Source organism: Saccopteryx bilineata, chromosome 3, assembly GCF_036850765.1.
Source record: "Saccopteryx bilineata isolate mSacBil1 chromosome 3, mSacBil1_pri_phased_curated, whole genome shotgun sequence".
In the NCBI taxonomy this organism is placed as follows: Eukaryota; Metazoa; Chordata; class Mammalia; order Chiroptera; family Emballonuridae; genus Saccopteryx; species Saccopteryx bilineata.
In genome coordinates this window covers 287,470,357-287,497,746 of record NC_089492.1, presented here as the reverse complement: position 1 = coordinate 287,497,746, position 27,390 = coordinate 287,470,357, and the positions used below count along the sequence as shown (strand labels likewise).

Below are 27,390 nucleotides of genomic sequence, written 5' to 3'. Positions count from 1 at the left end.
CACCAGCCCAATGGCCCAGAGGCATGCCTTGGGACGTAGACCATGCTGGGCGTCAAGGTCAGTCATGGAGTTCAGAGTGGGGATAAAAACATGACTGCCTCCAGTGAGGAGTCTCCATCCCACACCCACATGCAAGGGCAGCCCCTTTCCTGAGGGACCCGGCTGAGGGCAGCCACAGTCTGCAGTGGTGACAATTGCCGAGACAGGAAACACCAAGAGGGATCTGGCAAGGGTTTCCAGGTCCTGGTGATGTCCTTTGCCAGGCCCCAGAGCACTGCTCACCAGGAACAAAGGTGTAGGAAGTGTCACTATCCCAGGAAACTCCTGTCCTTCTCTCTGCCTTGGGCCTTTTCCCTCCCCGGTGTCACCTGTCCACAAAGGTGGCTCTGTGTGGCCCTTTAAGTGGGTTTTCATAAGTTAGGACATGGGACAGCCGAACCCATGGGCCAAGTGGACGCGGTGGTGATGCCGACGGGAATCGGCACGTGCACACGGCCTCACCATGGGAACCGAGTCACGAGGACCATTGGGAGGTGTTATTGTTTCAGTGGGTGCAGGAGAGGTGGATCAACCAGCCAGACTTGGGAAATTGTGACTGACTTTGTCTCTGAGCCTTTAAAAGAAGAGATTCCCTGAATTGGCCCTGCTTGCAGACCTGCCTTGCAGCACCATGAGGACTCTGGTGATACTGCTGTCCCCGCTCCTCCTGGGAGCCCTGGCTGAGGATGGGCCCAGGTGGTCGTACTCAGGTAAGTTCCCACCCCAGGGGCTACACAGTCTCTAGTGACCCTCACGTGAGGAAGAGCGCACCACCAACTTCTGAGGACCTTGATCGATCAGTCAGTGAAGCCGGGCACTGCAGGGGGTGTGAGGCTGACCATGCACGATCATGTGTGGTTCCAACGCTGGGGTCTCCCATCACCAGCCGCATGTCCCAGGTGTGTGGAGGACACACTGAACTCAAACTTCGATTGAGGAAATGAGGAGCTGACTCTCCCCTTTGCAGAACCCCGACTCGCAGCATTTTTTGCTTTAAAACCTTTTCTGCCCACTGTGCTGGTTTGGGAGCTCGCTCACTGCTTCAGGGTTGCAAAGTTCTTTCTCGATCTTTTAGTGGAAAATAAAATGGTTAGAAAGGGCTCCCTGCAGTCTCCCAGAGGGTGTGTGGGGTCTGCGAGAGCCTTCTTGGCAATTTCATAGCGTGTGGTTTGCCCACAAGGTCACGACCGGCTAGGACCCTGGTGACCTTTAGGAGACCTACAGGCTGCCCTCACAGGGTTGCCATGACCCTGCTGACACCGGAATCTATACTTCACTGAAACCCAACTTTTATTTTTATTTTTTGTATTTTTTCTGAAATGAGGAGCGAAGAAGCAGAGAGACAGACTCCCACATGTGCCCGACTGGGGGTGATGCTCTGCCCATCTGGGCCATTACTCCGTTGCAACTGGAGCCATTCCAGTGCCTGAGGCAGAGGCCATGGAGCCATCCTCAGTGCCTGGGCCAACTTTGCTCCAATGGAGCCTTGGCTACAGGAGGGGAAGAGAGAGATAGACAGAAAGGAGAGGAGGAGGGGTGGAGAAGCAGATGGGTGTTTCTTCTATGTGCCCTGGTTGGGAATCAAACCGGGAACTTACACATGCTGGGTCGACGCTCTACCACTGAGCTAACCAGCCAGGGCCAAAACCCAACTTTTAAATATAAAATTGAAGCCCCTGGCATTTAGCTCCTGTATGAGCCAAAGATAGGAAGACCTCGTCTGTGGGGTGAGGACACAAAACGCTCCTTCCGTGTGGCAGTGCAGCAGGCTCCTGCCTCCCTTCCGCCCACCTTTTCTGAGCTGCCCCAAGGGATGGGACCCAAGGGGACACTTGTGCCCGCTGGCTGACGCAGGAGCCAGGAGCAATCACAGTGTGGAGCTCTCTGCACAGTCTGCTGCCAAGACACAGGGGGAAGCAACACTCAGGGTGGATGGATGTCCTAAGTCAAAGGCAACAGAATTAGGGATGTGGCAGGGAGACTGAGGACATGGAGCCTCAGGGGGCAGGACGGCCAGCTCTGGCCACTGCTCAGCTCTGGAGCAGAGGACACCCACGCGTGGCCAGCGGCCCACTGCTGGCAGGAGCAGAAGGAAGAGAGAGCGTTCCCACGTGGCAGGTCTCGGCCTCCCTGCTCGGCCCAGCCTCACACTGTGGGCCTTCCGGAAAGCCAGCCAACACCCTTGGAGACTTGGGGGCAGTGACTGCAAGGAGCCTTCGGGAACACTTGACATCCCCCCCCCGCACCCCCTCAAAGCTGGCAGGGGCGCGGGCGAAAGACTTTTGATCTTGAGTTGTGTTCAAGATCTTTGGCCTTGATCCTGGCATCTGCCTCTAGGAAGGAATTATTTAAAAACTGGTTGGCTCTCCCTCCCTGGAACACAGGCACGCCTGTCCTGCACGCCTGTCTCTGCCCCCTCCCCTCCCCCTCCCTGAGCATGCGTCTCTCTTTCTCCTAAGCTCCCCCTTCTTTTGCCTCTGTAACTTGTTTCCTAAAGCCCATACATTTCTTCTGCCTCTGTGACTTCCTAAATAAACCTCTTATAAAAACAAAAACAAAAACTGGTTTGCATATTAAATAGAGAAGGGCAGAATGGACTTTTCTATTGCCAAACCAAGCAGCTGTAAGAGGCCCCAGTACAAATGTCTTCCTTAAAACAAGCCGTGTCCTGACCACGCCACCACACCTCAGGGGGCAGGAGAGCTTGGATTCCCAACTGCATGTGGGTGAGACAAGGGCCCACAGTGGTTTAGAGGCCAACACTCTTTCCACAATGGTTAATAAGAGATACGCTTCTTTACCTTGATTTTTTTCTTTTTTAACTAATGATTTGCTCATCTTTGAACCTGGCGCTTCTTTTCTTGCCCCAAATCCAAAGGTGTAGGCCCCCTGGTGGTCTTCTCAGTACTGGGGACCAACTGAAAGGGGCTGGAGCGATGGAACAGGTGGGGGACGCCCTGCCATTGGGGTGGGGGCAGGCTGTGGCATGTTGGGGGCCGGGAAGGAAAATATCATCGAGAAATGAGGAAAAGGCCCCAGGAAGCAGCACAGTGGTATGGAGCCCAAGGGGCCCCCTGTTATTGGAGGAGGATGGTTCAAAGGGCAAGCTGCTACTTTGTAGTCAAGTTTGTTGCTTTCAAGACACTGAATCAAGTTCTCGGGCAGGTGGCTGCAACTGCAAAGCTGGGCGTCAGCACCCAAGCTCCAGACACCAGGGCCCACGGAGTGGATTTAGATGCCCCTGTGGTCTCCTTCTGAGACCCTCCGTCTGCTTTCTAGAAGACAGACCTCTGGCCTTGACCCTGGCATCCTGCCTGGGAGGCCCCTAGAAGCCCCCCCCCCCCCACTGGGCGGGCCCTGCTGTGAGTTGCAGACTCTCTAAGTGAGGTGCCCCAGGGAGGGCCATGTCTGGCATCACCTCGAGCTGGGATGCCCTTGGCTCTCTCCCGTCTCAGAGGGTGAGCTGGCTGAGGCACGCTGGCCCAAGGAGTACCCCAGCTGCGGCGGGAAGAGACAGTCGCCCATTGACCTGCAGAGGAAGAAGGTGAGGTACAACCCCTCCCTGAAGGCTCTGAACCTGACCGGCTACGGCTCAGAGAGCCAGGATGGCGAGTTCTCCATGACCAACAACGGCCACACAGGTAAGGAGAGGGCGACAGGCTCCTGACCACTGGGTGGTCAGCAGGGGACCCAGAGTGCTGCCTGGGAGCTGGAGGCCCCGAAACGAGTTGGGGCTTCCAGAGCTGGGCAGCCTGTCCTTAGACTCAGTCCCCCAGGGCTCCTTCAGTCTCAGCCTTCCCTGAGCTCACTCCGACCCCCCCCAACCACTACCACCAGAGGTGAAATCAGGCGACGGTGGCACCTGTGTGCTTTGGGGTCTGTACCCCGCAGATTCCCTGCATTTTCTCAGTGGAATCTGATTAGCTCAGAGAGCCAACAGGCAGGCCCGTATTTCCCAGAGGTGCAATTAGGCTCTGTCCCCTCCTAGAAAGGGGACGCAGGGTGGACAGGGAAGCCTGGGTTTTGATTACCTCACCCAGGAAGCCTGGACCGGACAGCTGTAAAACCCAGGCTTTCCGTTTGCAGAACCTTCTGGAGGCCAGAAGCCTGTCCCTTGGGGGAGGGGGTGTCCCTGGGGGGTGCCCCCATCCCCCCACCTGGGGCTCCCCCCACTCCCACCCCTACAGCACGTCACACAGAATACACTCGTAGCTCTCGTTATTCACAGGTCTTCAATGTGTTCTGAAAGATTTTTTTATAATTTAGCTCTTGAGATTATTTGGCTCTGCTTTACAAGTGGCTCTGCGCTCTCAGCAAGCTCCACGCACATTCAGGAATTCTACTAAAGGGGGAAAAGGAAACCCTAATCTACTAATTCTCAAATCTAATGAAATTTTGATGAATACTAAGTTTAACAATAAAGTTGATATGATGTAAATAAACATTGATCACTTTTGATTTTGCAGGGTTCTTTTAATATTTTGGAACCTAAGACATAAATACATGTATTTATGTAGCTACTTACATATTTTTTTCATAGACTATTTTTTATTTTTGTATTTTTCTGAAGCTGGAAACGGGGAGAGACAGTCAGACAGACTCCTGCATGCGCCGGACCGGGATCCATCCGGCATGCCCACCAGGGGCGAAGCTCTGCCCACCAGGGGGCGATGCTTTGTCCCTCCGGGGCGTGGCTCTGCCGTGACCAGAGCCACTCTAGCGCCTGGGGCAGAGGCCAAGGAGCCATCCCCAGCACCCGGGCCATCTTTGCTCCAATGGAGCCTTGGCTGTGGGAGGGGAAGAGAGAGACAGAGAGGAAGGAGGGGGGGTGGAGAAGCAAATGGGCGCTTCTCCTATGTGCCCTGGCTGGGAATCGAACCCGGGTTCCCCGCACGCCAGGCCGACGCTCTACCGCTGAGCCAACCGGCCAGGGCTCATAGACTATTTTTTTTTTTTTTTTTTGTATTTCTCTGAAGCTGGAAACGGGGAGAGACAGTCAGACAGACTCCTGCATGCGCCCGACTGGGATCCACCCGGCATGCCCACCAGGGGCGCCGCTCTGCCCACCAGGGGGCGATGCTCTGCCCCTCCGGGGCGTGGCTCTGCTGCGACCAGAGCCACTCTAGCGCTTGGGGCAGAGGCCAAGGAGCCATCCCCAGCGCCCGGGCCATCTTTGCTCCAATGGAGCCTTGGCTGCGGGAGGGGAAGAGAGAGACAGAGAGGAAGGAGGGGGTGGGGGTGGAGAAGCAAATGGACGCCTCTCCTATGTGCCCTGGCCGGGAATTGAACCTGGGTCCCCCGCACGCCAGGCCGACGCTCTACCGCTGAGCCGACTGGCCAGGGCCTCATAGACTATTTTTTAGAGCAGTTTTAGATTCACAGCAAAACCGAGCAGAAAGTCTAGCAGCCTCTCAAATACTCGCCTCATGCCTCCCCCCCCCCCGCCCTATGTGTACAGCTTCTCCGTTCTGAGCACTACTCACCAAAATAATTTTTTTTTTTTTTTGTATTTTTCTGAAGTTGGAAACAGGGAGGCAGACAGCCCAACCAGGATTCACCTGGCATGCCCACCAGGGGGCAATGCTCTGCCCATCCGGGGTGTTGCTCTGTTACAACCAGAGCCATTCTAGCACCTGAGGCAGAGACCACAGAGCCATCCTCAGTGCCCGGGCCAACTTTGCTCCAATGGAGCCTTGGCTGCGGGAGGGGAAGAGAGAGACAGAGAGGAAGGAGAGAGGGAGGGGTGGAGAAGCTGATGGGCGCTTCTCCTGTGTGCCCTGGCCGGGAATTGAACCCGAGACTCCTGCATGCCAGGCCGACGTTCTACCACTGAGCCATCTGGCCAGGGCCAAAATAGTACTTTTTAAAAAGATGAACCTACATTGACATGCCATAATCACCCCCAATCCATTGTTCACCTTAGGTTCACTCCTGGTGTTCACAGGCACTGGGCTGGACAGACACAGAATGACATGTAGTCATCGCTACAACATCGCACAGACTACTTTCTCTGTCTGCCTCATTCCCTGCACTTGGGCAGGTCCTGTCTCCTTCCGCCCCCACCCCTGACAACCACTCACCGTTGTATCGTCTCCATAGTTTGGCCTTTTCCAGAATGCCATATAGTAGTTGGAGTCACATAGCAGGTAGCCTTTTCGAACTGGCTCCATTCACTTAGTAAGGTGCGTATAAGGTTCCTCTGTCCCTTTTCATGGCTTGATTGCCCCTGTCTTTTTTAGCATTAAATAGTATTCCATTGTCTGAATGCTTATTTATCCATCCCCCTACTGAAGGCCATCTTGGTTGCTTCCATGTGTTGACAATTATGAATATAGTTGCTATTCCCACTCACGTGCAGATATTTGTGTGGATGTATGTAAGTTTTCAACTCCATTGGGTAAAAAGCCAAGGAATGCGATTGCTGGACCATATGGTAAGAGTTTCGTAGGAAACTGCCAAACTATCTTCCAAAGCGGCTGCACCACGTTGCATTCCTGCCAGCATCGAGTGATTCCTGCTGCTCCACGTCCTCACCGGCACTTGCTGTTTCTTGTCCGTGTTCTGGATTTTGGCCATTCTAATTGGTGTGCACTGGTACCTCATTGTTGTGCTACTTTGCATTTCCCTATGGCATATGATGGAGCATCCTGTCATAGGCTTGTTTGCCATCGTATATCTTCCTCGGTGAGGTGTCTGTCAAGGTCGGTCTCTGACCCATTTCCTAATCAGGTTGTTCATTTTTTTACTGTTGTTGAGTTTTAAGAGCTCATTGTATATTCTGGGTGACAATCCTTTATCAGATGTGTAGTTTGCAAATATATCCTCCCAGTCTGTGGCTTGGTCTTCTCATTCTCTTGATACTGTCTTTCGCAGAAAAGAAGTTTTACATTTTAATGTAGTCCAGCTTCATCAATGATTCCTTTCATTCACCGTATCTTCGGTGTGGTATTTAAAAAGTCTTCACTATATCCAAGGTCATCTAGGTTTTCTCCAATGTTATCTTCTAGGAATTTTATAGTTTTGCACGTTACATTTAGGCCCGTGACTCATTTTGAGTTAATTTTGATGAATATATATATTTTTTGCAGTGTAGATGTTCAGTGTTCCAGGACCATTTGTTGAAGAAACTGTTGCTCCATTGTGTTGCCTTTGCTCCTTTGCCAAAGATCTGTTGACTATAAAGATGTGGGTCTATTTCTGAGTTCTTGTTCTGTCCCATTGATCTATTTGTTCTCTCACCAATGCCACACTGTCTTGATTACTGTAGCTTTATAGTAGGTCTTGAAGGCAGGTGGTGTCAGTTCTCTGACTTTGTTCTTCTCATTCAATATTGAAATGGCTATTTTGGGTCCTTCGCCTCTTCATGGAACTTTTAGGATCAGTCTATTAATAACCACAAAATTTCTTGTTGGGATTTTTATTGGGATTTCATTGATTCTATCAATCAAGTTGAAAAGAAATGATGTCTTGGCAATATTGCATCTTCTTAGTCAAGGACATGTAATATCCCTCCATTGATTTAGTTCTTTGATTTCTTTCATCAGAGTTCTGTAGTTTTCCTCATATACCTCTTGTACATAGTTTGTTAGATTTCTACAGAAATATTTAATCTTTGCTAATGTAAATGGTATTGTTCTTCATTTCAAATTCTACTTTACAGTTATATTTTTATGTGCCCCATTTTTGTTATTAAATAGGAGTAAATTACATTTCAATGAAAAGAAGTTAAAAATCCACTTGGATGTTGAGACAAGTTGCTACAAAATTTCTTAACTTTATTCTCCATTTCTCTATTTTGTTGTAGACTAGTAACAGCTGGTGGAGCAGTACTGATTAATATGTTTTTGTGTTTTTTTTTGTATTTTTCTGAAGCTGGAAATGGGGAGGCAGTCAGACAGACTCCCGCATGCGCCCGACTGGGATCCACCTGGCACGCCCACCAGGGGGCGATGCTCTGTCCATCTGGGGCGTTGCTCTGTCGCCACCAGAGCCACTCTAGCACCTGGGGCAGAGGCCAAGGAGCCATCCCCAGCGCCCGGGCCATCTTTTGCTCCAATGGAGCCTCAGCTGCGGGAGGGGAAGAGAGAGACAGAGAGGAAGGAGAGGGGGAGGGATGGAGAAGCAGATGGGCGCCTCTCCTGTGTGCCCTGGCCAGGAATCTAACCCGGGACTTCCGCACGCCAGGCCGACGCTCTACCACTGAGCCAACCGGCCAGGGCCTGATTAATATGTATTTTTAATTTCTCCAAATCCACATTTACAGGCTCCAGGAAAACTTAAAAGGCTCAGCGTACTGGGTTTTTAGTGTTCAATGGGAAAACAACACTGCTCTCGTGCGAGGTGCTATTGACCCTTCCATTTGTGAGGCTCCTTGAGAGGAGGGACCATCCCCTCACTCCCTCCCTGTCCCAGCACCTGGCGGAGATGGGATACATTGGAGGGGAAAAGACTTGTGCAAGGAGGGGCAGAAACCCACGAGTGCCCAGAGGTCATGCAGGTTCTGAGCAGGTTTGGATCTTTCAAAGCTCTGCAGGGGCAAGGCTGGTTTTGTCTTTACATTGTTTATTTATTTATTAAAATTTTTTTTTTATTTGTTGATTTTTAGAGAGAAAGGGAGAGAGAGAGAAACACTGAATTTTTGTTTCACTTATTCATGCATTCATTGGTTGATTCTTGTATTTGCCCTGACTGGGGATCGAACCTGAAACTTCAGCATGTCGGGATGATGCTTTAACCAACGGAGCTACCTGGCCAGGGCCTGGTTTTGTCTTTTATTTATTTTTTTAACTTATTTTGAAATACTTTTAGACTAGAAAAATTGCAAAAATAGTAGAGAGAGTTCCCACACCCCCTTGTCCTACCTCCTCTAAGATGAAACCTATACATCCTATAACCACACCGCACTAATAAAACACGATTAACTACTCTACAGACCTCATTTGAATTTCATCCCTTCCCTGTTCTTTTTCTGGTCCAAGATCTACTCCACATTGCACGTTTCTGCCACATCTCCTTCGTCTCCTCTAACCAGGGACAGTTCCTTAGTCTTTGACTTTTGTAAGCTTGACACTTTGCTGATGTTTCCTGAGCACAGAAAATGTTCTGCTCACATTGGGCTTTCTAGTCTGATAAGAATCTGGTTAATTTAGTTACAAACAAGGGGGAGCAACTGGTTCTGGCAGTTAAATCAATGTTTAGGATCTGGAAGGCTCAGCAAGCTGACTTTTGGGGAACAGAGATTTGGCCTCACCTTTTCAAAAGCAGTGACAAGCTCAGCATCACTGTCATTTTCCAATCGGGCCTCTGCGATCCTGTCGCTCAAACTTGAGAATTGAGACATTCTGTCTGCAGGAAATTAGATTGTCACAGGTTCTCTGTTACTGCTCGTGTGAGGCTGGCTGTCTGTCCACTTAGAAAGCTATGGCCTGAATCAATGAACAACTAAAGTGACACAACTACAAGTTGATGCTTCTCATCTCTCTCCCTTCCCGTCTGTCTTGCTAAAAAGAAAAGAAGCTTTCAGCCGGTCCTCAGCTCGTCAATCTCTTGGCACAGCTGAATCTGCTTATCTCCCTATAAAGGCTTTTCCATTTTTTTCCATGTGAGCATTGATTTTGAGGCCAGCTACATTTTAAGCACTGAATACAAAGCACCTATTCTGTCCAAGGGCATGTGAAAATCTTGGAGGCCGGATTTGATTTCTGCATTACAGCAAATTACATTGTGAATTGAATCACAGCTCCCCGATGCTTTAGACAACTTGGAAGGGAGGAAGGGGCATCGGACAGGGACCAAATACCCAACAATTGCTGTTTTAGAAGACTCACTTGTTTATAACCATCTCTGATGGCTTTAAAGACCTTGTGAACATGACGGACTCTGCCTGTCTCTTTCCAAGTCCTAAATTATATCCTCACAGACATTTTTCTTAGTCACTCTCTGGTGTCACTCTCCATTCTTCCTTTCGCCTGGTTCATTTCAAAAGATCGAGATTTCTCGAAGGCCTGAGCCAGCGAAACGAAGAAGTGCAGCTGGGGTGACCGGAGTGACCCTGTGACAGGAAGTGTGCAGGGCACAAGGCAGGAGGAAGCGGGAAGAGAGGTCATTTTCCCTTGGCAAGAGCCTAACTCCGGAACTCACCCGTGGATAAGCACAGGCAGATTGAAGGCCAAGCCCAGGGTCTGCGTGTTTCCTGACTCACTGCAGAATTTGGTCTCCTGTCTTCTGAAGACAAGTTGACATCTGTAATGGTGACACTTGTCCAGGCCCAGGTCTGGCCCAGCTCTGCCCTGATGGATGACTCTGAGTGTCTTTCCACCTCCCTCCAGGTTGGTTTCCTTGTCCATAAAACAGGAGTGTTGAAGCCCTGCAGGGCTGCTGCCTTAGTGGAGGGGAGCTGGCTCTTAGTCGGACTATTTCTAGAAAGTTCTCTGGGAGGAGGATTTTAACCACAACTGGGAAAAGATAATGACCTTAACTTGGCCTCACAAACAGTGCTCAATGGGTAGTAAAAGTAATCAAAATAGTCCAAGAGACCCTGCTTCCTATTCTAACACCACAGGCAAGTTCCAAAATGGCCAGAGGTGGAGAGTGAAATTCTGGTTTCTACACCCATTGGCCATACATACATACATACATACATACATACATATATGTGTAGATATCTTTTTTTTAGAAACTTAAAAAAAAAAATTGATGTTAGCCCTGGCCAGTCGGCTCAGTGGCAGTCAGCCAGCGTGTGGAAGTCCTGGGTTCGATTCCCAGCCAGGGCACACAGGAGAAGTGACCATCTGCTTCTCCACCCCTCACCCTCTCCTTTCTATCTCTCTCTCCCCCTCCTGCAGCCATGGCTCTGTTGGAACAAGTTGGCCCAGGCACTGAAGATGGCTCTATGGCCTCACCTCAGGCACTAAAATAGCTTGGTTGCCGAGCAATTCCCTAGATGGGCAGAGCATCACCCATTAGGAGGCTTGCTGGATCCCAGTTGGAGTACATGCAGGAGTCTATCTCTCTGCCTTTCTTCTTCTCACTTAAAAAATAAATAATTGATTTTAGAGAGAGAGGAAAAGCCATCCATTTTTTTTTTGTTTCACTGATTTACGCATTCATTGGTTGATTTTTGTATGTGCCCTGACTGGGGATGAAACCTGCAACCTTGGTGTATCCAGATGATGCTCTAACCAACTGAGCTACCATATCTCCCCATGTATAAGATGAACCTTCTTTCAAAAAATTTGGGGTCTAAAAACCGGGTGCGTCTTACACAGTGGTTGTACACAGTGGTTTTAGATTTTTTACTTGCATTTCCTGCTTTTACACGCGGATGAGGAGTTGTATGAATTTTATGATGAATAAAACTTGAGTTCAGTAACTTTATGTAATGCATTTTGTTCAAATTTTGGGTCCCCAAGTTAAGGGGCATCTTATAAATGGGAGCATCTAATGCATGGGGGAATATGGTACCTGGCCCAGGGCCCCCATTGGCCATTATTTCAGGGCCTCTTCCTTCCCTAGGGCCAAGAATCTAGCCCTGCCACTTTGGGGTCCTGCCCCTGACCCTCTGTGTCTGGGTGGGAAGGTGTGTGTCCTGGAAGAGATGCCTGCCCAGCCCCACTTACTCTGTGCCTGATCCCCATCCTGCCCTGTGTGCCAGTCACCGCCTCCCATGGGTGATCCTGCTCACGGCCTTCTAAGCCAGTCTGTAGTACTGTCTTGCCTTAGGACTGGGCAGGTGGCTGGGGAGGTTGTCTCATCAGGAGACCCAACCCATCCACACCTGCCTAAGCCACTCGCCACCCCTTCTCTGCTCTTCCAGTGAAGATCTACCTGCCCCCCACCATGCGCATGACGGCCACCAACGGCACGGAGTACATCGCTGTGGAGATGCACTTTCACTGGGGTGGCACGCCCTACAAGATCAGTGGCTCCGAGCACACCATCGACGGGATCAGATATGCAATAGAGGTAGGAGGACCCTGGCTGTGTCTGCTTTCCCTCATACCCCAGTCCCTCTTCTCATTATAACAGCCACAAGGACTTTGTGCAGTGGTGACATTCATGTCACCCAGAGGTCGAGTTTACTTTTCATTCATTCACAATGATGCATTGATCATGGAGCTGTGCCAGGGCTTCAGGTGGGGTTCCCGCCCTCACAGAAGTCATAGCGAGGCACGAAGGATTTTACGGCCCACACAGAGGGGCGAGCCCTCTCTACTTCTAGTTGGACGTCTATGTGTTAGATTTTCTGGGTTCCTTTCTTGCCCAGATCTGCTGTTAGGATGACCAGTGGTGGCCTCCTGGGGCAAGGGGCTCATGTCCACTCCATGGAGACCTCAGGAGAACCCAGGGCTCTCACACGATCCTTCTGGACTCTGACAGCTTATCTATCTACCTGGAGGGAGGTGGGGTCAGAAAAATGACCTTGAATTGCCATATTCCCAGGCCCCAACTCATGTTCTTCCCGTTCTTGGAGAACTTTCTGGTCTTGATGGATCTATCGCCAAGATGGAGGTGGAGGTCGCAGTTGTTTGTGTGGGACAGTCTGAGGCCCCGGGTGGAGAACGTTTATTTTCCTCCTTCCCTGAAAATCCTAAGCATTCAACATCTGTGTGGACTGACTCACCTTTGTTTGTCCCCCTAGATTCACGTTGTTCACTACAATTCTAAATACGGCAGCTTCGATGTAGCCAAGGGCATGCCGGACGGACTGGCTGTGCTCGCAGCCCTCGTGGAGGTAGGCCGACACTGCGCGTGCGGAGTTCCAGACGGGTGTCCGCACTAGGCGCTGAGTGTATATGGGGGGGGGGACTTCCTTCCTGCCCCTCCTCTCCTGTTCCTGCGCGCACGACCCCTGGACGTGCTGACTCGATGGAAGATCGACCTTTTCCTGGCCCTTGCTCAGAGTCACCATGTGCCTTCTGTGTTCTGAAACTTAGGGCTTGCACACGTTCACGTTGACTTAAAGGAGCCGGGATCAGAGAAGGGGCGACTGGACATCAACTGCTCCGAGGGTGAGGGGCAGCCTGCCAGCTGCCAGGCCAAGGCAACAGCTCTGCGTTTCTAAGGAAGTCTGGAGGGTGGGCCCTGTGGCTCCAGAGCAAGTAGTAGTCACTGAATCTGATCCCCACTTTGCCCCCAACAAGTATTACAACTTAGATAAAATTGTCACAAACAACTATGTCCGTGCTCTGGAAATGGACCGAAGGCAAGCATCCCCACGCCCTGGGTCAGTGAGGTAGTTTATCAGGGAAGCTGGACAGGAAAACCAGCCGCTTCGCTGCTGGGGATGGGGGCTGACTAGACTTGGACCCGGAAAACTCACGGTACGGGGTTGGGGGTACTGTCAGTAAGAACAGCAAACTTGACTGAAAAGACAGAAAACATGGAAAACTTGCAGCTCTGATAGGCTGGGGTTCAGCCCAGTTGGGATGAGTGGCGGGGGGCCTGCCAATCAGAGGTTTATCGGAGGTCCTGGAAATGAGAGAGCCACAGAGGAACTATTATAAACCTCCCAAGAGGTGAGAAGTGAAAGGCAAGGCCAACTTGAGAACTGGCTGGACGCCAAATGGGTTTCTCAACCTTCACCCAGATCCATCCCGGTGCAAATCCCAGAGGCTCGAGGCACTGGGGCATAACCTCTGCAGAAAGCACTGACTGACCACAAGGCTCTGCTGACCCTAGGCCGCCCCTGGGAGCGCAGGCTGAAAAATAAAAACAGTATCTAAGAACTGAGCAGAGATGGACACACGAGGATCTGGAGGGAAGAAGGCCGTGTGACGACGGAGGCGGAGACCGGAGTGAGGCAGCCTTTAGCGGAGGGGCACCAAGGACTGCTGACGATGACCAGAAGCTGGAAGAACAAGGAAGGATCATCCCTGGAGCCTTAGGAGGGGGCATGGCCATGTTGGCACCGTGGTTTCAGACTTCTAGCCCCAGAACCGTGACAGAATAACTTTCTGTTGTATTAAGAAAAAAATAAAGAGTAGAGCAGAGACATCAACTGCTACATCCTGCTGGGGAGGTATCCTGCGGATATGGCCCAGGCAGGTTACCTCACAGACCCTCACGCAAAAACCCTCAGCACCATTTTTAAAAATCAGAATTCATATTTGCTACCATATATGATCTAAAATGTCCAGTTTTCAATTAAAAAGCTGGACATGCAAAGAAATAGGAAAATGTGACCCATCTGTAGGAGAAAAAAAAGCGGAAACGGACTCTGGGTGGACCCAGAGTGATTCAGCAGACCGTTGTTTTAAACAACTATTGTAAATCTATTCCCAGGATTGAAAGAAACTATGTTCAAAGAATTAAAGGAAAATATGATGACAATGATCCAAAAGGGGAACTCTCAGTAGAGAAGCTGTACCAACACACAGAATGGGAAGTCTAGAGCTGAAAAGTGTAACAAAGAAAATGAAAAAAATTCACGACATGGGCTCAAAGCAGATTTGGGTAGTAAGTGAAAGAATCAGTGCATTTGAGGATAGACCAAATAAATTATTCAACTTGAAGAACAAGGCAAAAAACAATTGAAGAAAAACAGAAACATAGCCTTAGAGACTCGTGGGGCCAAGATCACACACCCCTTCATAAGGGGAGTCCCAGAAGGCAAGGAGAGAGAGAAAGACAGTGGGCAGAAAAAATGTTGAAGAAACAATGGCCAAAATTCTCCAAAATTTGATGAATAAACATTAATTTAGCAGCCCAAGAAACTCAACAAACCTCAAGTCTGATAAACACCCAGATAAGTCCAACACTGCTGGAAGCATCAAGAGAAACAGAATTTGTTACATATACAGACTGACAGTACAATCCACGGTTGACTTCTCAACCGAAACAAGTCATCTTTAGGCAGTGGAATGGCTGTCAACCAGGACGCTTATATCCAAGGACACTGCCTTTCAAAAACGAGGCATGCCCAGGTAAACAAGAACTAAGATCATTGCTAGCAAACCTGCCTTATGAGAAATATTAAAGGAAATCCTTCCGGCTGAAAGGAAATGAGACCAGACAGTAACGTGAATCCACAGAGAGAAATGAAAAGAGCCAGGAATGGGATCAGTGAGTAAATTCAACAGACCATCTATGTGTACTATTTTTTTTTGTCTCAAAAAAACAAAAAACATAACCTATAAGATAACTTAAAGCAGTGGTTCTCAAAGTGTGCGCCAGGGTGCACTGGTGCACCCTAGAAGATTTCCAGTTGTGCCCTATGGTATTCCAGAGAAATATGTGCCTGTTGGGGACCAAAAAACCCAACAGAAGTTTTAGAGTTTAGATTTTTGGGGGACAAAGGTGTGGGGAATTGGCTGTAAGCTGACAGTCTGCACAACCTCCCACCTCACTTGCCTGATTAGGTTGCAAAAGGCTGTTAAGCTGTGGTGCTGGATTGTTTACACTACCCCCCATATCCCCGGAAAGACTGGAGGCAAGTTTCTTCTATCCTTTGTTTGGTGTAAAGTTAAGATGATATGTATGGTGGGGGTTTTCTGCACTCAACACAATTAAGAGTAAAAAGAGAGGAATTCTTCAGTGTATTGACGAGGAAATGTGAGTTTGCCTTTCAAATATATGCCCAAATATTGAAGAAATCTCTAGGACACATCAGGCTCATGTTTCTCATGAACACAAGAATGAAAAAACTCAACACATTCACGCCAGGACCTGCTGAATTTACTAAATCTTACTAAGAATGTATCTATATATATATAAAGATAACTTTTTTGTCTTTTTTATTCTTTAACCCTTCTTTCTTATGAATTCTAAAAAGCATAACTCAAAAAATGTAACATAAAAATGTTTTTTAATGTCAGAATAAATTTAATTTTGTATTTATTTCGTTTAATTGCCAGAAAAGCACACTTGGACTTTATTTTTTTCTTTAATATTTGACTTAATTATTATAACGTATTTCTCAGAAATTTATATATAGTGCACCTACAAATATTTGTAGGATTTTAAATGCGCCCCAACTCCAAAAAGTTTGAGAACCACTGGCTTAAAGCAATAATAATGCCCCTGTATTGCTGGGTTTATAAGTAGATGTAATTATAGGTGACAAAAGATGGTGAAGAAATAGAGCTTATATCAGAGCAAAGTTGCTATATTTTACTGGAATTACGTTAGTATCAACCTGACTATGTTAAGTTGTATATGGTAATCACCATGGCAACCGCTCAGAAGATAACAAAACATGCATGGTTCAGCAGTACACTAAAAGCGTGTGTTGAACACATAAGGTGGAACAGAGGAACAAAAAAAAATATGATATACTTAGAAAACAAGTAGCAATGGCAGTCATGAGTCCCAGCAATCTGAATTTAAAGTGGGAGAAGAATTGGATCAACCTCTGGACTGAAAAGAACCATTGAAAATAGACCTTTTTCACCAAAAGCTACTGTTCTGACTTTTTAAAAAAGTCAACACTCATACTGAAAATGAAGACATGTGACCTGGCAGTGGGCTGAACTGCAGTGGTTAAGTCCTGATAAGGTCACTGGGGATATTTTAGCAGTGACTTTTGGCCTTTCCCTGTGGGCATCACCAGTCTCCAAAAGTTGCCAAAATGCTTCAGATCTTGTCTCCCTGGAAGAGAGTGGTAAGCCCAGGCAATCAGGACAACCAGATTGTCCCCCAACACAATGGCGACGGGAGGGGGTTGTGTGTGGATAGCTGCCTCCCTTCCTCCCAGTTCCCATGACTCTGCCCAACCAGCCAGCGCTCAACGCTGGCTCCGTGGAGAGGGTGCCACAGTCTCTTCCTGCTGCAGGTTACCAAGTTACTGCTCTGCATTTCTCTTGCAGGTCAACGACTACTTTGAAAACACATATTACAACAAGTTCCTTTCTCACTTGAAAAATGTCAGGAATGCAGGTAAGGAACACCCACAGCGGCCGGAGGGAAGAGGGATGAGTGTGAAGTGGGGACAGGGGGGTCCAGCAAAGGATGGCGCTGATGGGGAGGGTGGCGGATAAGCCCTACCACAGTGGCCCCTCTCCTCTCTCACCGGCATCCCTGTTTCTTTACCCTTCATCGAGTCATTCCGCTGAGCACACAATTCCACTCCAATACCTCCCACCTCAAAACACAAACAAAAGTCTCTCTTGACTCCACCATTCCCTCAGCTTCCAAACCATATTCCACTCCCCTTGGAAGAGTTGTCTAGCAACCCTGCTCTCTTTTCTTACCCACCACTCCACAGAGCCTTCAAGGTCATCACTGTTGTCAGATCTACTGGCCAGTTTTGTCCTCCTCTTTCTTTTCTTTTTTTTGGTATTTTTCTAAAGCTGGAACCGGGGAGGCAGTCAGACAGACTCCCGCATGTGCCTGACTGGGATCCACCCAGCATGCCCACCAGGGGGTGATGCTATGCCCATTTGGGGTGTCGCTCTGCCGCAATCAGAGCCATTCTAGCGCCTGAGGCAGAGGCCACAGAGCCATCCTCAGCGCCCGGGCCATCTTTGCTCCAGTGGAGCCTTGGCTGCGGGAGGAGAAGAGAGAGACAGAGAGGAAGGAGAGGGGGAGGGGTAGAGAAGTAGATGGGCGCTTCTCCTGTGTGCCCTGGCCGGTAATTGAACCCGGGACTCCTGCACGCCAGGCTGACGCTCTACCACTGAGCCAACCAGCCAGGGCCTCTTTCTTTTTCTTTTTCTTTTTGTATTTTTCTGAAGCTGGAAATGGGGAGAGACAGTCAGACAGACTCCCGCATGCGCCCGACTGGGATTCACCCCGCACGCCCACCAGGGGCGATGCTCTGCCCACCAGGGGGCGTTGCTCTGCCACAACCAGAGCCACTCTAGCGCCTGGGGCAGAGGCCAAGGAGCCATCCCCAGCGCCCGGGCCATCTTTGCTCCAATGGAGCCTTGGCTGCGGGAGGGGAAGAGAGAGACAGAGAGGAAGGAGGGGGGGGTGGAGAAGCAAATGGGCGCTTCTCCTATGTGCCCTGGCCGGGAATCGAACCCGGGCCCCCCGCGCGCCAGGCCGTCTTTCTTTTTTTTAAAGTGAGAGAGGAGGGGAGATAGAGAGACAGAGTCTCACATGCATACCGATTCACTCAGCATCCTCCATCTGGGGCTGATGATCAAATCAACCGAGCCACTGGCTGTGAGAAAGGAAGAGAGAGAGAAGGGGGGGAGAGAAGCAATGGTTGCTTCTCATGTGTTCCCTGAGGGGGGATTGAACCAAGGACTTCTTAGGGCCGGACCCTAAGCCAACCAGCCAGGATCTTCTCCTCGTCTCTTAATTGACTTTAAAACAATGATCCATCACACATGGCTCTCATTTGGGCCCTACCCCCAGCTCTGCTCTGTTTTTCTGATGCCTGCTCCCACGTTGGAGGGTGCCCAACTCTGTCCTTCCTCTCCACCTCATCCAGTCCTATGGCCCGAATTGCCATTGCCACCTCTAGGCTGTGGACAGCAAATATCTATACCTGGTCCCCCACTCAGTGACAGGATCTGGCAGGCCAGTTAAAGCAAAGTGGATGCAAGACTAGTCAGTCTGACTTACTGACCATGAACAAAGTCAGCAGGAGAAACCTCAGGCCTGTGGCAAAACAGAGGAGTTTCTTTGAATACACTGACCACAGATAATCTGTTTCTATCGACTGACTCTGACATGTTTCTTTCTCCAATTCAATAAATTCTGCTTCTGATCAGTACTGCCCACAACACTGGCCTCTCTCTGAACTCCGCTTCCTTTATCCAACTGTTTACTTGGTATTGCTATGTAGATCTAAAACTCAGCGTAGCCACAACACGAGTCTGTGCCCCTGTCTGTTTCCAGGCTTGTTTCTAAACTGACTTTCTCATCTTAGCAAAGAACGTCATCATCTGTTCCATTGTTTAAGCCCCAAATCCTGGAGTCATTCTTGATTTTTATTTTTTCATTACTCCCCACATCCAAACCAAGAGCCGGTCCTATTTACCTCTCTGCTTTCAATGCTTCTGCGTATATACCGGTCATTGGATCACGGGTTATACAGTAATTCTATGTTTAATTTTTTAAGGAACTGCCATATTGTTTTCCACAGTGGCTGCACCATGGCTCTGGAATTCTTGACTCACTTAAAAATATTGGAGTTTTAAAACTAAATTACTCAACAGAGCCCTTTAGAAAGTTATATCTTGAAATCTTTCCGGTAACAACCAGAAATCTTTTGCTAAGTCATGGGATTATGTACTACTAGACTTCACAGCTTTGGATAAACAAGCCTGTTTGTGTATGCTTCAAAGCTGCATCCTCTATGCCAGGGGGTCCCCAAACTTTTTACACAGGGGGTCAGTTCACTGTCCCTCAGACCGTTGGAGGGCCGGACTATAAAAAAAACTATGAACAAATCCCTATGTACACTGAACATATCTTATTTTAAAGTAAAAAATCAAAACGGGAACAAATACAATATTTAAAATAAAGAACAAGTAAATTTAAATCAACAAACTGACCAGTATTTCAATGGGAACTATGAGCCTGCCTTTGGCTAATGAGATGGTCAATGTGCTCCTCTCACTGACCACCAATGAAAGAGGTGCCCCTTCCGGAAGTGCAGTGGGGGCCGGATAAACGGCCTCAGGGGGCCGCATGCAGCCTATGGGCTGTAGTTTGGGAACCCTTGCTCTATGCCATTAAAAAAAATACCTGAAAGTGCTCAGGCAAAGTGATGCAAAATTCACCTCCACTCCATGTTGTTTTGATAGTCTCACGCTAAACTCAGGCTGACGTGAACAACAGGGGAACTCTCTAGAAGCAGGTGTGGGAGCTGTGGGAGTTTCAGACAACTTCTCCCTCCCCCCTAACCCTAGCTTGGCTCCCAGTGGGCGTGGCAGGAAGAGCTCAGGACCCTGCTTGGATCTGATTTGGCCTTTCTGATCTCTGTCCACCCACTTCTCCATGAGCCCAAAACAAGGATTTTGTTCCTTTTTTTTTTTAATTTATTATTTTTTTTAGAGAGAGAGGAGAGAGAGAGAGAGAGAGAGAGAAGGGGGAGGAGCAGGAAGCATCAACTCCCATATGTGCCTTGACCAGGCAAGCCCAGGGTTTCGAACTGGCAACCTCAGTATTCCAGGTTGACACTTTATCCCACTGCGCCACCACAGGTCAGGCCTGGATTTTGTTCCTTTTTTGAGGGTACTTACGTGGAAGCCACTGGGGGTCACAGTTAATTTCTTTCAACGAGATTAACCTTTTCAAAGGCGCATCCTCGGGCTAACAGTGACAACGATGATAGGGTTATACTCATCATCCATGCCAGCACCTTATCCCCCTAAGCTGATTGTTCCCTTGTTACAGATGACAAAGGGGCTTATAGGACTGGATCCCAGCCGCGGCCCCTCCGCCAGGAGGAGGCAGCTGAGAGGGTCTCTCCCCAGCATCTTTGCCCTTCACCCCTTCCAGGAAGCCGAGAACCGGGAAAGGTTTCCCAATCACCAGCTTCTGTGTTCCTCTAATTAAATCAGGGGATGCGAAGGTGGTGAGGTCTGAGCCCGAGCTGTCCTACGGTGCAGCAGCCGCCCTCACATGTCTTCATCTGTTGTCCCGTCTCTCAGAACAGAGCACAGTGCTGAGTGGCCTTGACATTCGGACAATGCTGCCCGAGGACCTCCGCTACTACTACAGCTACCGCGGCTCGCTCACCACACCCCCGTGCACGGAGAATGTCCAGTGGTTCGTGCTGGTAGATTCGGTCCGGCTCTCCCGGGCACAGGTAACGCGTGGTGGCATTGCTCCCCTGAAGCCTCCCCTTCTGGCTGACTTGGTTAGCAACGGTGCTCCCCCAAATCTCACGTAATGCTAGCACCTGGGCTCCTCCAGTGTCTTCCTCGGACAGGGCTGCCATGCCTCACCTGTGCTGCCGCGGTGATCTTACCCGTGCTGTGGCAGAGGTGGGCAAACAGGCACCTCGGAATCCAAGGAACCAGAGCCGGTGCAGCGAGCGAGAGGTACAGGAGCCCGACCTAGGTCAGCGGGGGGAGAGTTGCTTAGTGAAGGCAAATATCTACTGAGTGCTGCTCTCAGAGGTGCCATTCTAGGCCCTTGAGATACAAAATCCCTGCCCTCATGGAACGTCCTCATTCTAACTTCATCCGTGGCTTTAGGCAAGAAGGAGAGCTTCACATTTTAGGTCTTTTTTTTTTTTTTTTCATTTTGGAGAGGAGAGAGAGAGTAAGAGTGTATGTGTGTGTGTGTGTGTGTGTGTGTGTGTGTGTGAGAGAGAGAGAGAGAGAGAGAGAGAAAGGGGAAAGGGGGGAGGAACAGGAAGCATCAACTCTCATATGTGCCTTGATCAGACAAGAGCAGGGTTTCAAACCGGCAACCTCAGCGTTCCAGGTCGACACTTTATCCACTGTGTCACCACAGGTCAGGCACATTTTAGGTCTTTACCATCCTGAAATACCTGTTGCCTCTTGGGGAGAAGAGCGTATCAGTCATCTTTTGTCCCCCAGCATAGAATAGGCACAAACACATTAGTTGACTTAAATAGAGGCCAATGGTACTGAAGTTTTAAAGCAAAGTTGACATTTTCTTCGGCTGATATTCTTCCTCAGGAAAATAAATATTTCTTTTGTTTTTTATTTATTTTTTATTTTTCTGAAGTTGGAAACAGGGAGGCAGACAGACTCCCGCATGCGCCTGACCGGGATCCACCCGGCATGCCCACCAGGGGGCGATGCTCTGCCCATCTGGGGCGCTGCTCTGCTGTGACCAGAGCCATTCTAGCGCCTGAGGCAGAGGCCATGGAGCCATCCTCAAACGCCCAGGCAAACTTTGCTCCAATGGAGCCTTGGCTGCGGGAGGGGAAGAGAGAGACAGAGAGGAAGGAGCGGGGGAGGGGTGGAGAAGCAGATGGGCACTTCTCCTGTGTGCCCTGACCAGGAGTTGAACCTAGGACTCCTGCACGCCAGGCCGACGCTCTACCACTGAGCCAACTGGCCAGGGCAAAAAATATTTATTTTGCTTAAACTTTTCCCTACTTGAGGAGAAAGTGGGAAGTCCCATATTTCAGGGATATCCACACACAAAAATGTTGCCAACCAGGTTGGAAGCGCCCCTGAAATATAACAGAAGCAAATGTAAATTATCTCTGGAAAAGTGCACCTTAAATCCATGTATCAAAGAATTTCTACAAAGTAACCTGAAATGAGCTAAAAAAAACACCCCAAAATACACAAGGAAAAAAGACACTATGAGTGAGTGTCAACAGAGAAGCAGACCTATGAAGATTTCAGATAATGAAATGATCAAACAATTAATATAAAATAAGAATTTTTATGTGTAAAAATGCATAATATGTATAAACATATTTAGTGTATTTAATAAAAGTTTTAAATATGAGAAAAGAACAAAAAGTATAAAAGTGACCAAGTAGAAAAAAGACTTGAAAAAATAAAGCCCCCAAATAGAATTTCTAGACATGGAAAGATAGTTACTTACATTGACAACACAATGAATGGATTTAATAGCATCTTAGACACAGTTCTAGAAGGAATTAGTAAACTGGAAGACAGAGCTGAGGAAGTTATCTAAAATGAAGAACAAAGAGAAAAAGAGATGGAAATATGAAACAGAAGTAAAGAGACAGAATATAGTGGAAAGATGTAACAAATATCTGGTTGAATTTCTAGAAGAGAGGTAGCACAGAGAAGAGCTACAATTTGAGAAATATTTGCTGACCAAGTTTCAGAAGAGTTGAAAGACACCAAATTATATATTCAGCAAGCTCAGTGAGTCAACATAAATTTTAAAAAACCACATTAAACATCACAGTGAAACCACACACACACACACACACACACACACACAAAATCAAAAACTAAGGAAAAATTAAAAAATCAGCAGAGAGGAAAAACATTATCACTAAAAGAGTTCTACTATTCTGAGAGTTGATTTGATATAGCATTAGTAAAAGTCAGAAAGCCGTGAAATCTTATTTTCAAGGCACCAAGAGAAATGAATAACTGATCTAGAATTATACATGCAGTGAAAATGGCTTTCAAGGAGGTAGACAAAATACAGCTATTTTCAGAAAAATAAAAATTAAGCTTGCTACTTGATATGTCCCTGTTTACTTCTTTATCTCCTTTCTATTGTTGACCAAATACTCATAGAAAAAGATTAAAAGAGATATTTTTTGAAGAATAAATGGATGACTATCCTATGCCTGCCATATACATATAACCTCCTCTGGGCTTGAGATCTCACAATTGCTAGATCAGAGTTACATAAATCCAAGATTTAGTTCAATTTCTCACTAAACTTTTAAAAATCATCCAGTGTCTCTTCTCCATAATTTACTTCATGTTGCCTACAGATTTGGAAGGTAGAGAATTCCTTATTGGGTTACCAGAACAGGACCATGCAAGATAACTACCGCACTACCCAGCCCCTGAACCACAGAGTGGTGGAAGCCAACTTCATGTATCATCCTAAACACCGTAAGACCAATTCTTATTTACTGTTTGCAATTTGTTGACTCTGTTTCCTTCCTTCTCTGGTGGACCTATCTCTTCTGGCAAGAAATGAAAGGAGAATCATCTAAGCAGCAGAAGGCTCTGATGGACCAATCCACAGAGGGCAGGGCAAAGGGGATGCCTCACATTCCCAGTCTAGGCAGTGCTACCAGAGAGTAGAACAGAGGAGTCAGTGAGGGTTGGTGACTATATGATTTATGGTTTACCTGTTCCTGGCCAAAGACAGGAGAAGCAAGATGTCAGCAATATCCAGTCACTTCCCTAAGAGTGTACCCTCAAGTTAATGTTATTGAACCCAACTCAAATTATTTCCCATTCACCTTTATCTTGTTCTGTAGCCCAACTGCAAATCAGCTCCTCCTATGTATTCCCACAAGGTAGGATTGACCACATTTTTCTTGGGAATCAAGTCCTGATACCAGGGCACTAGGTGTAAGTATAGGTGTTCAAATTTCCCCTGGAATCGCTAATTCATTGAGTCGGGCTCCAGCTGTGTTCTTGGCTCACCTCATTTCTCTGGTTGTAAGAATATAAATATTCGATTCTTTCATCTTTATTTTTTGTCTGCTTCTCTGTTTTTTACAATGTGTTTCTTTTTTTCTAAATGAGAGGAGGGGAGGTAGTGAGACAGACTCCCACATGCACCCTGATCGGGATCCATCTGACAACTCCCTCCTGGGGCCAATGCTCGAATCAACCGAGATATTTTTAGTGCCTGAGGCTGATGCTCAGACCAACCAAGCCACTGGCTGTGGGAGGGGAAGAGGGAGAGAGGAGAGAGTGGGAGGGGGAGAGAAGCAGATGGTCATTTCTTCTGTGTGCTCTGACGGGGAATTAAACCCAGGACGTCCATATGCTGGGTGGACGCTCTATCCACACAGCCAACTGGTCAGGGCCTATAATCTATTTCTATTTGCCATTCCTGACACCTTTACATCCTCTAACACAGTGAAATTGGGTCTCCAATCAATAATACCCCACCTTTATAAGTCTTTTTCAAGATTTAAAACTCTACATACATCCCCCCCACACACACACACAAAATAAAGGCCCATTGAGCTTTTCTCCCCATCTTTCCTCCCTGGGTCATTTGTTATATTTCCTTGCATCAGTCTGCTCCTCCAGTACAACACTGTGAGAGAGAAAAACACCACCAGCTAGAACGATCATTTCCCCATGTTGTACTGTATACCGTATTAACAGTAACGATTCCTTTTCCCAAAGTGTAACAATTTCCTAAACGAGTCCAGCTGCTAGCAGGCAGCTTAGACTCGCTCTGTCCCCTTGTTCTAATTTTGCTATGTTCCCCTGTTTTTCCCAAATAAAATTTTACACTGTTCCTGCCACCAGCACAGATTGTACAGTTTACCATATGCCATCTCTCAAATGCTTCTTCTACATGGCAGGAGGGTGGGGGTAGGGTGTCACTCCAATTTCCCCACACGAAGGAGCTCAGATGTTCCGGATGCCTGGTGCCTCTTAAGACCACAATGCTCCATGTTGCTGTTTGCCCGTAGGTCCACTGTGGCGCTTCTGAGTCTCACTGTTTAGGGTTATTACTGTGACTCCCCGTAGATAGTAAGAGGGCTTCTTCCCCCTTACCCAGAGATCTGAGTGAGGGTCTACCTTTGCTGATAAGAGAATGGAGAACTCAGCATCACCCCCTTGCACTTGCCCTCAGGCCCAGACTTCTATGTACCAGCGGCTGTGTCCATTAAAGCTCGGCCAGGTGATGCATGCAGTCACCCATCATTCTAGAGCTTATAGTTTTAGAATATAACCAACCCATCAGGGAGGAACAACCTGAGAATCAGTTACAAAAACAAGACAGCGGTCAAACACAGACCTCTTGTCACTTGTTCATTAGGAAACACCTATGGACTCTGAGGTAAGGAATGGTGACTGAGTACCATCACACGGGAAACTAAGGTACAGGAGTAGAACCTCCGTTGATGTGTCACCCCTTGGGTTTTGCCAGCTGGCAGCTTAAATTCAGACACAGGAAGACGCTTGAAGCCAACCGGATGGGCACTTGGGCATTCTGGGGACTCACACACGCCGCCCCTGATCCCCCCCACACAAGTGGGGCGTGGCATCTGGCTCTCCAATGGTCTCTGTTTTCATGGGGACCTCCGAGGTTTTGACCTCTTTCTAAGTAACTCTTCTTTTTTACAGGATCTGATCTGGGCTTTGAGCTCCAGAATTTTCTAGGCAAGATTAACAGCAAACTCAATTACATTAGAGAGTATATCGAACAGGAGAACGCGAAGAGAAAAAGCCAGAATTAACGAGCATGCCGCGGGAGCAAGGACAGGAAGGGGCAGCCCGCCCCCAGCCCACGCCCTGCCCAGCTCCAGCTCCAAGGACTCCTCCATTCATCTGGATCGCACTGCTCCTCGCAAGGCACCTGTTGAATATCTGACTAAAACAGTGGAAACCATTATCCATAAAAAGGATGGGAGATAGCTGAAATGTATGAGGAGGGATGTGAACGAGACATGGCCAATGGAAACCGATTGGAATGGAGAAGTTAGGGGCTGGCTAGCCCCCTGTCACAATCATGCATGTTGATCTTCCTGCATTCTAAAACAGCCCGGACTTCCCTGTAGCATTTAGATGTAATAAATTACTTGGGAGATTTATCATCTGAAAATGTCTCTTTTCTCTTTGTATGGTCAGTAGCCGCTGCCATCATGGCCATTCACATGCAGGTTCCCATTAGATTCGGACAGACGGTAAAGAAACAGTGGAGCTAAAAAATGGTGGCCCATTCCTTTATTCTAGCTTCACACCAGCAGGCAAGTAAAACACACACAGAGGGAAAACACTTCCCTTTCACTCAGAGCTCACAAAGCTACTGACACATCCGGGTTTTCCTAGAATCAAAGGCCCCACCAGTCTCAGTTACCTCTGGTTCCCCATCTGCACACCTTCTCCCTTCTCCTCTCTGCACAAACTGGCTTCTCCTTCAGCACCCTGCCATCTCAGCTTCCTTCAGCACTCTGTATCCTCTTTGCTCTCACTCTGCCATCTTGGCTTCTTCTTCCTTCTCCTCCTTCTCTTTTTAAAATGTTTTGGTGTGAAACCCCTCCTCCAGCAACATTAGCATAACAATGGCCCTTCCTAAGCAGGAAGGTAATCTACAATTTGCAATCAGCTGCCCTGCTCTGAGGGCAAGCGCGCGGGCGCCGGCGCGCGCACGCGCGCGCGCGCGCACACACACACACACACACACAGGTGCCTGCCCAGCGCCATTTTTAACATTAAAAGTGAACAAACTAAGAAAAAACCCACAAGTTTTACAGACTCATTTGCCTGACACTCTTCCTTCAACCCTTTGAGTAGTGAGGGTTTTTTTCATGCTCACTGACCCTGGGAGTAAGCTTCTTTTCAAAAAATAAAATTAGTTCCAGTTTCAGTTTTATTAACTTAAAATCATGTTTCTTTGATAACCAATCTATGGAAACAAGAGGAACATACATTTGCCTTTTTTAAATGTTGCCTTACATATGTACAGTCGTACTCTGGACGGTCAGGAGGCATAAGGACGTACATGAACGTTCGTGCTGCTCAAAGGGTTAACACACTTCACATGCCCCTTCCGTGCCCTACCCCTGGGACCCGGGTGAGGGGGTAGAGACCAGGCTGGGAGGGGTTTCTGGGACCATGATTAAGGACAGGGAGAAGAGATTCTTACTTGGGAATGTGCGCTGGGGAGGTTTGGAGCACCTGTGAGTACTAAGGAAAAGCAGGGAGGTGTGGCTCCAGGGAGAGGCGGAGGGAGCATAGAGGGTTTGTCCTTGGTGAGTGGAATGGTGTCTGGCCTTGTCGTCACTAGACCCAGGTTCCAGGGGTAGTTCTACCACTTACTTGTCATGTGGGA

General features: G+C 48.2%; 1 protein-coding gene across 1 annotated transcript; it reads left to right on the top strand.

Moving 5' to 3' along the window:
• Window positions 1-670: 670 nt before the first annotated feature.
• On the top strand, window positions 671-26,124 carry CA6 (carbonic anhydrase 6). The gene is made up of 8 exons (XM_066266583.1): window positions 671-749; window positions 3,495-3,680; window positions 11,855-12,003; window positions 12,680-12,772; window positions 16,845-16,914; window positions 20,586-20,743; window positions 23,348-23,471; window positions 25,683-26,124. The coding sequence occupies exons 1-8, from the start codon at window positions 671-673 to the stop codon at window positions 25,793-25,795; spliced, it is 972 nt and encodes a 323-aa protein (XP_066122680.1). The 3' UTR covers window positions 25,796-26,124.
• The last annotated feature ends 1,266 nt before the right edge of the window (window positions 26,125-27,390 follow it).

Bases quoted from the DNA above. Each gene is read 5' to 3' on its own strand.
- CA6 (XM_066266583.1), top strand. From the start codon at position 671: ATGAGGACTCTGGTGATACTGCTGTCCCCGCTCCTCCTGGGAGCCCTG. The intron at 750-3,494 runs GTAAGTTCCCAC...CTCCCGTCTCAG, and splicing joins GCCCAGGTGGTCGTACTCAG to AGGGTGAGCTGGCTGAGGCA. The intron at 20,744-23,347 runs GTAACGCGTGGT...TGTTGCCTACAG, and splicing joins TCCGGCTCTCCCGGGCACAG to ATTTGGAAGGTAGAGAATTC.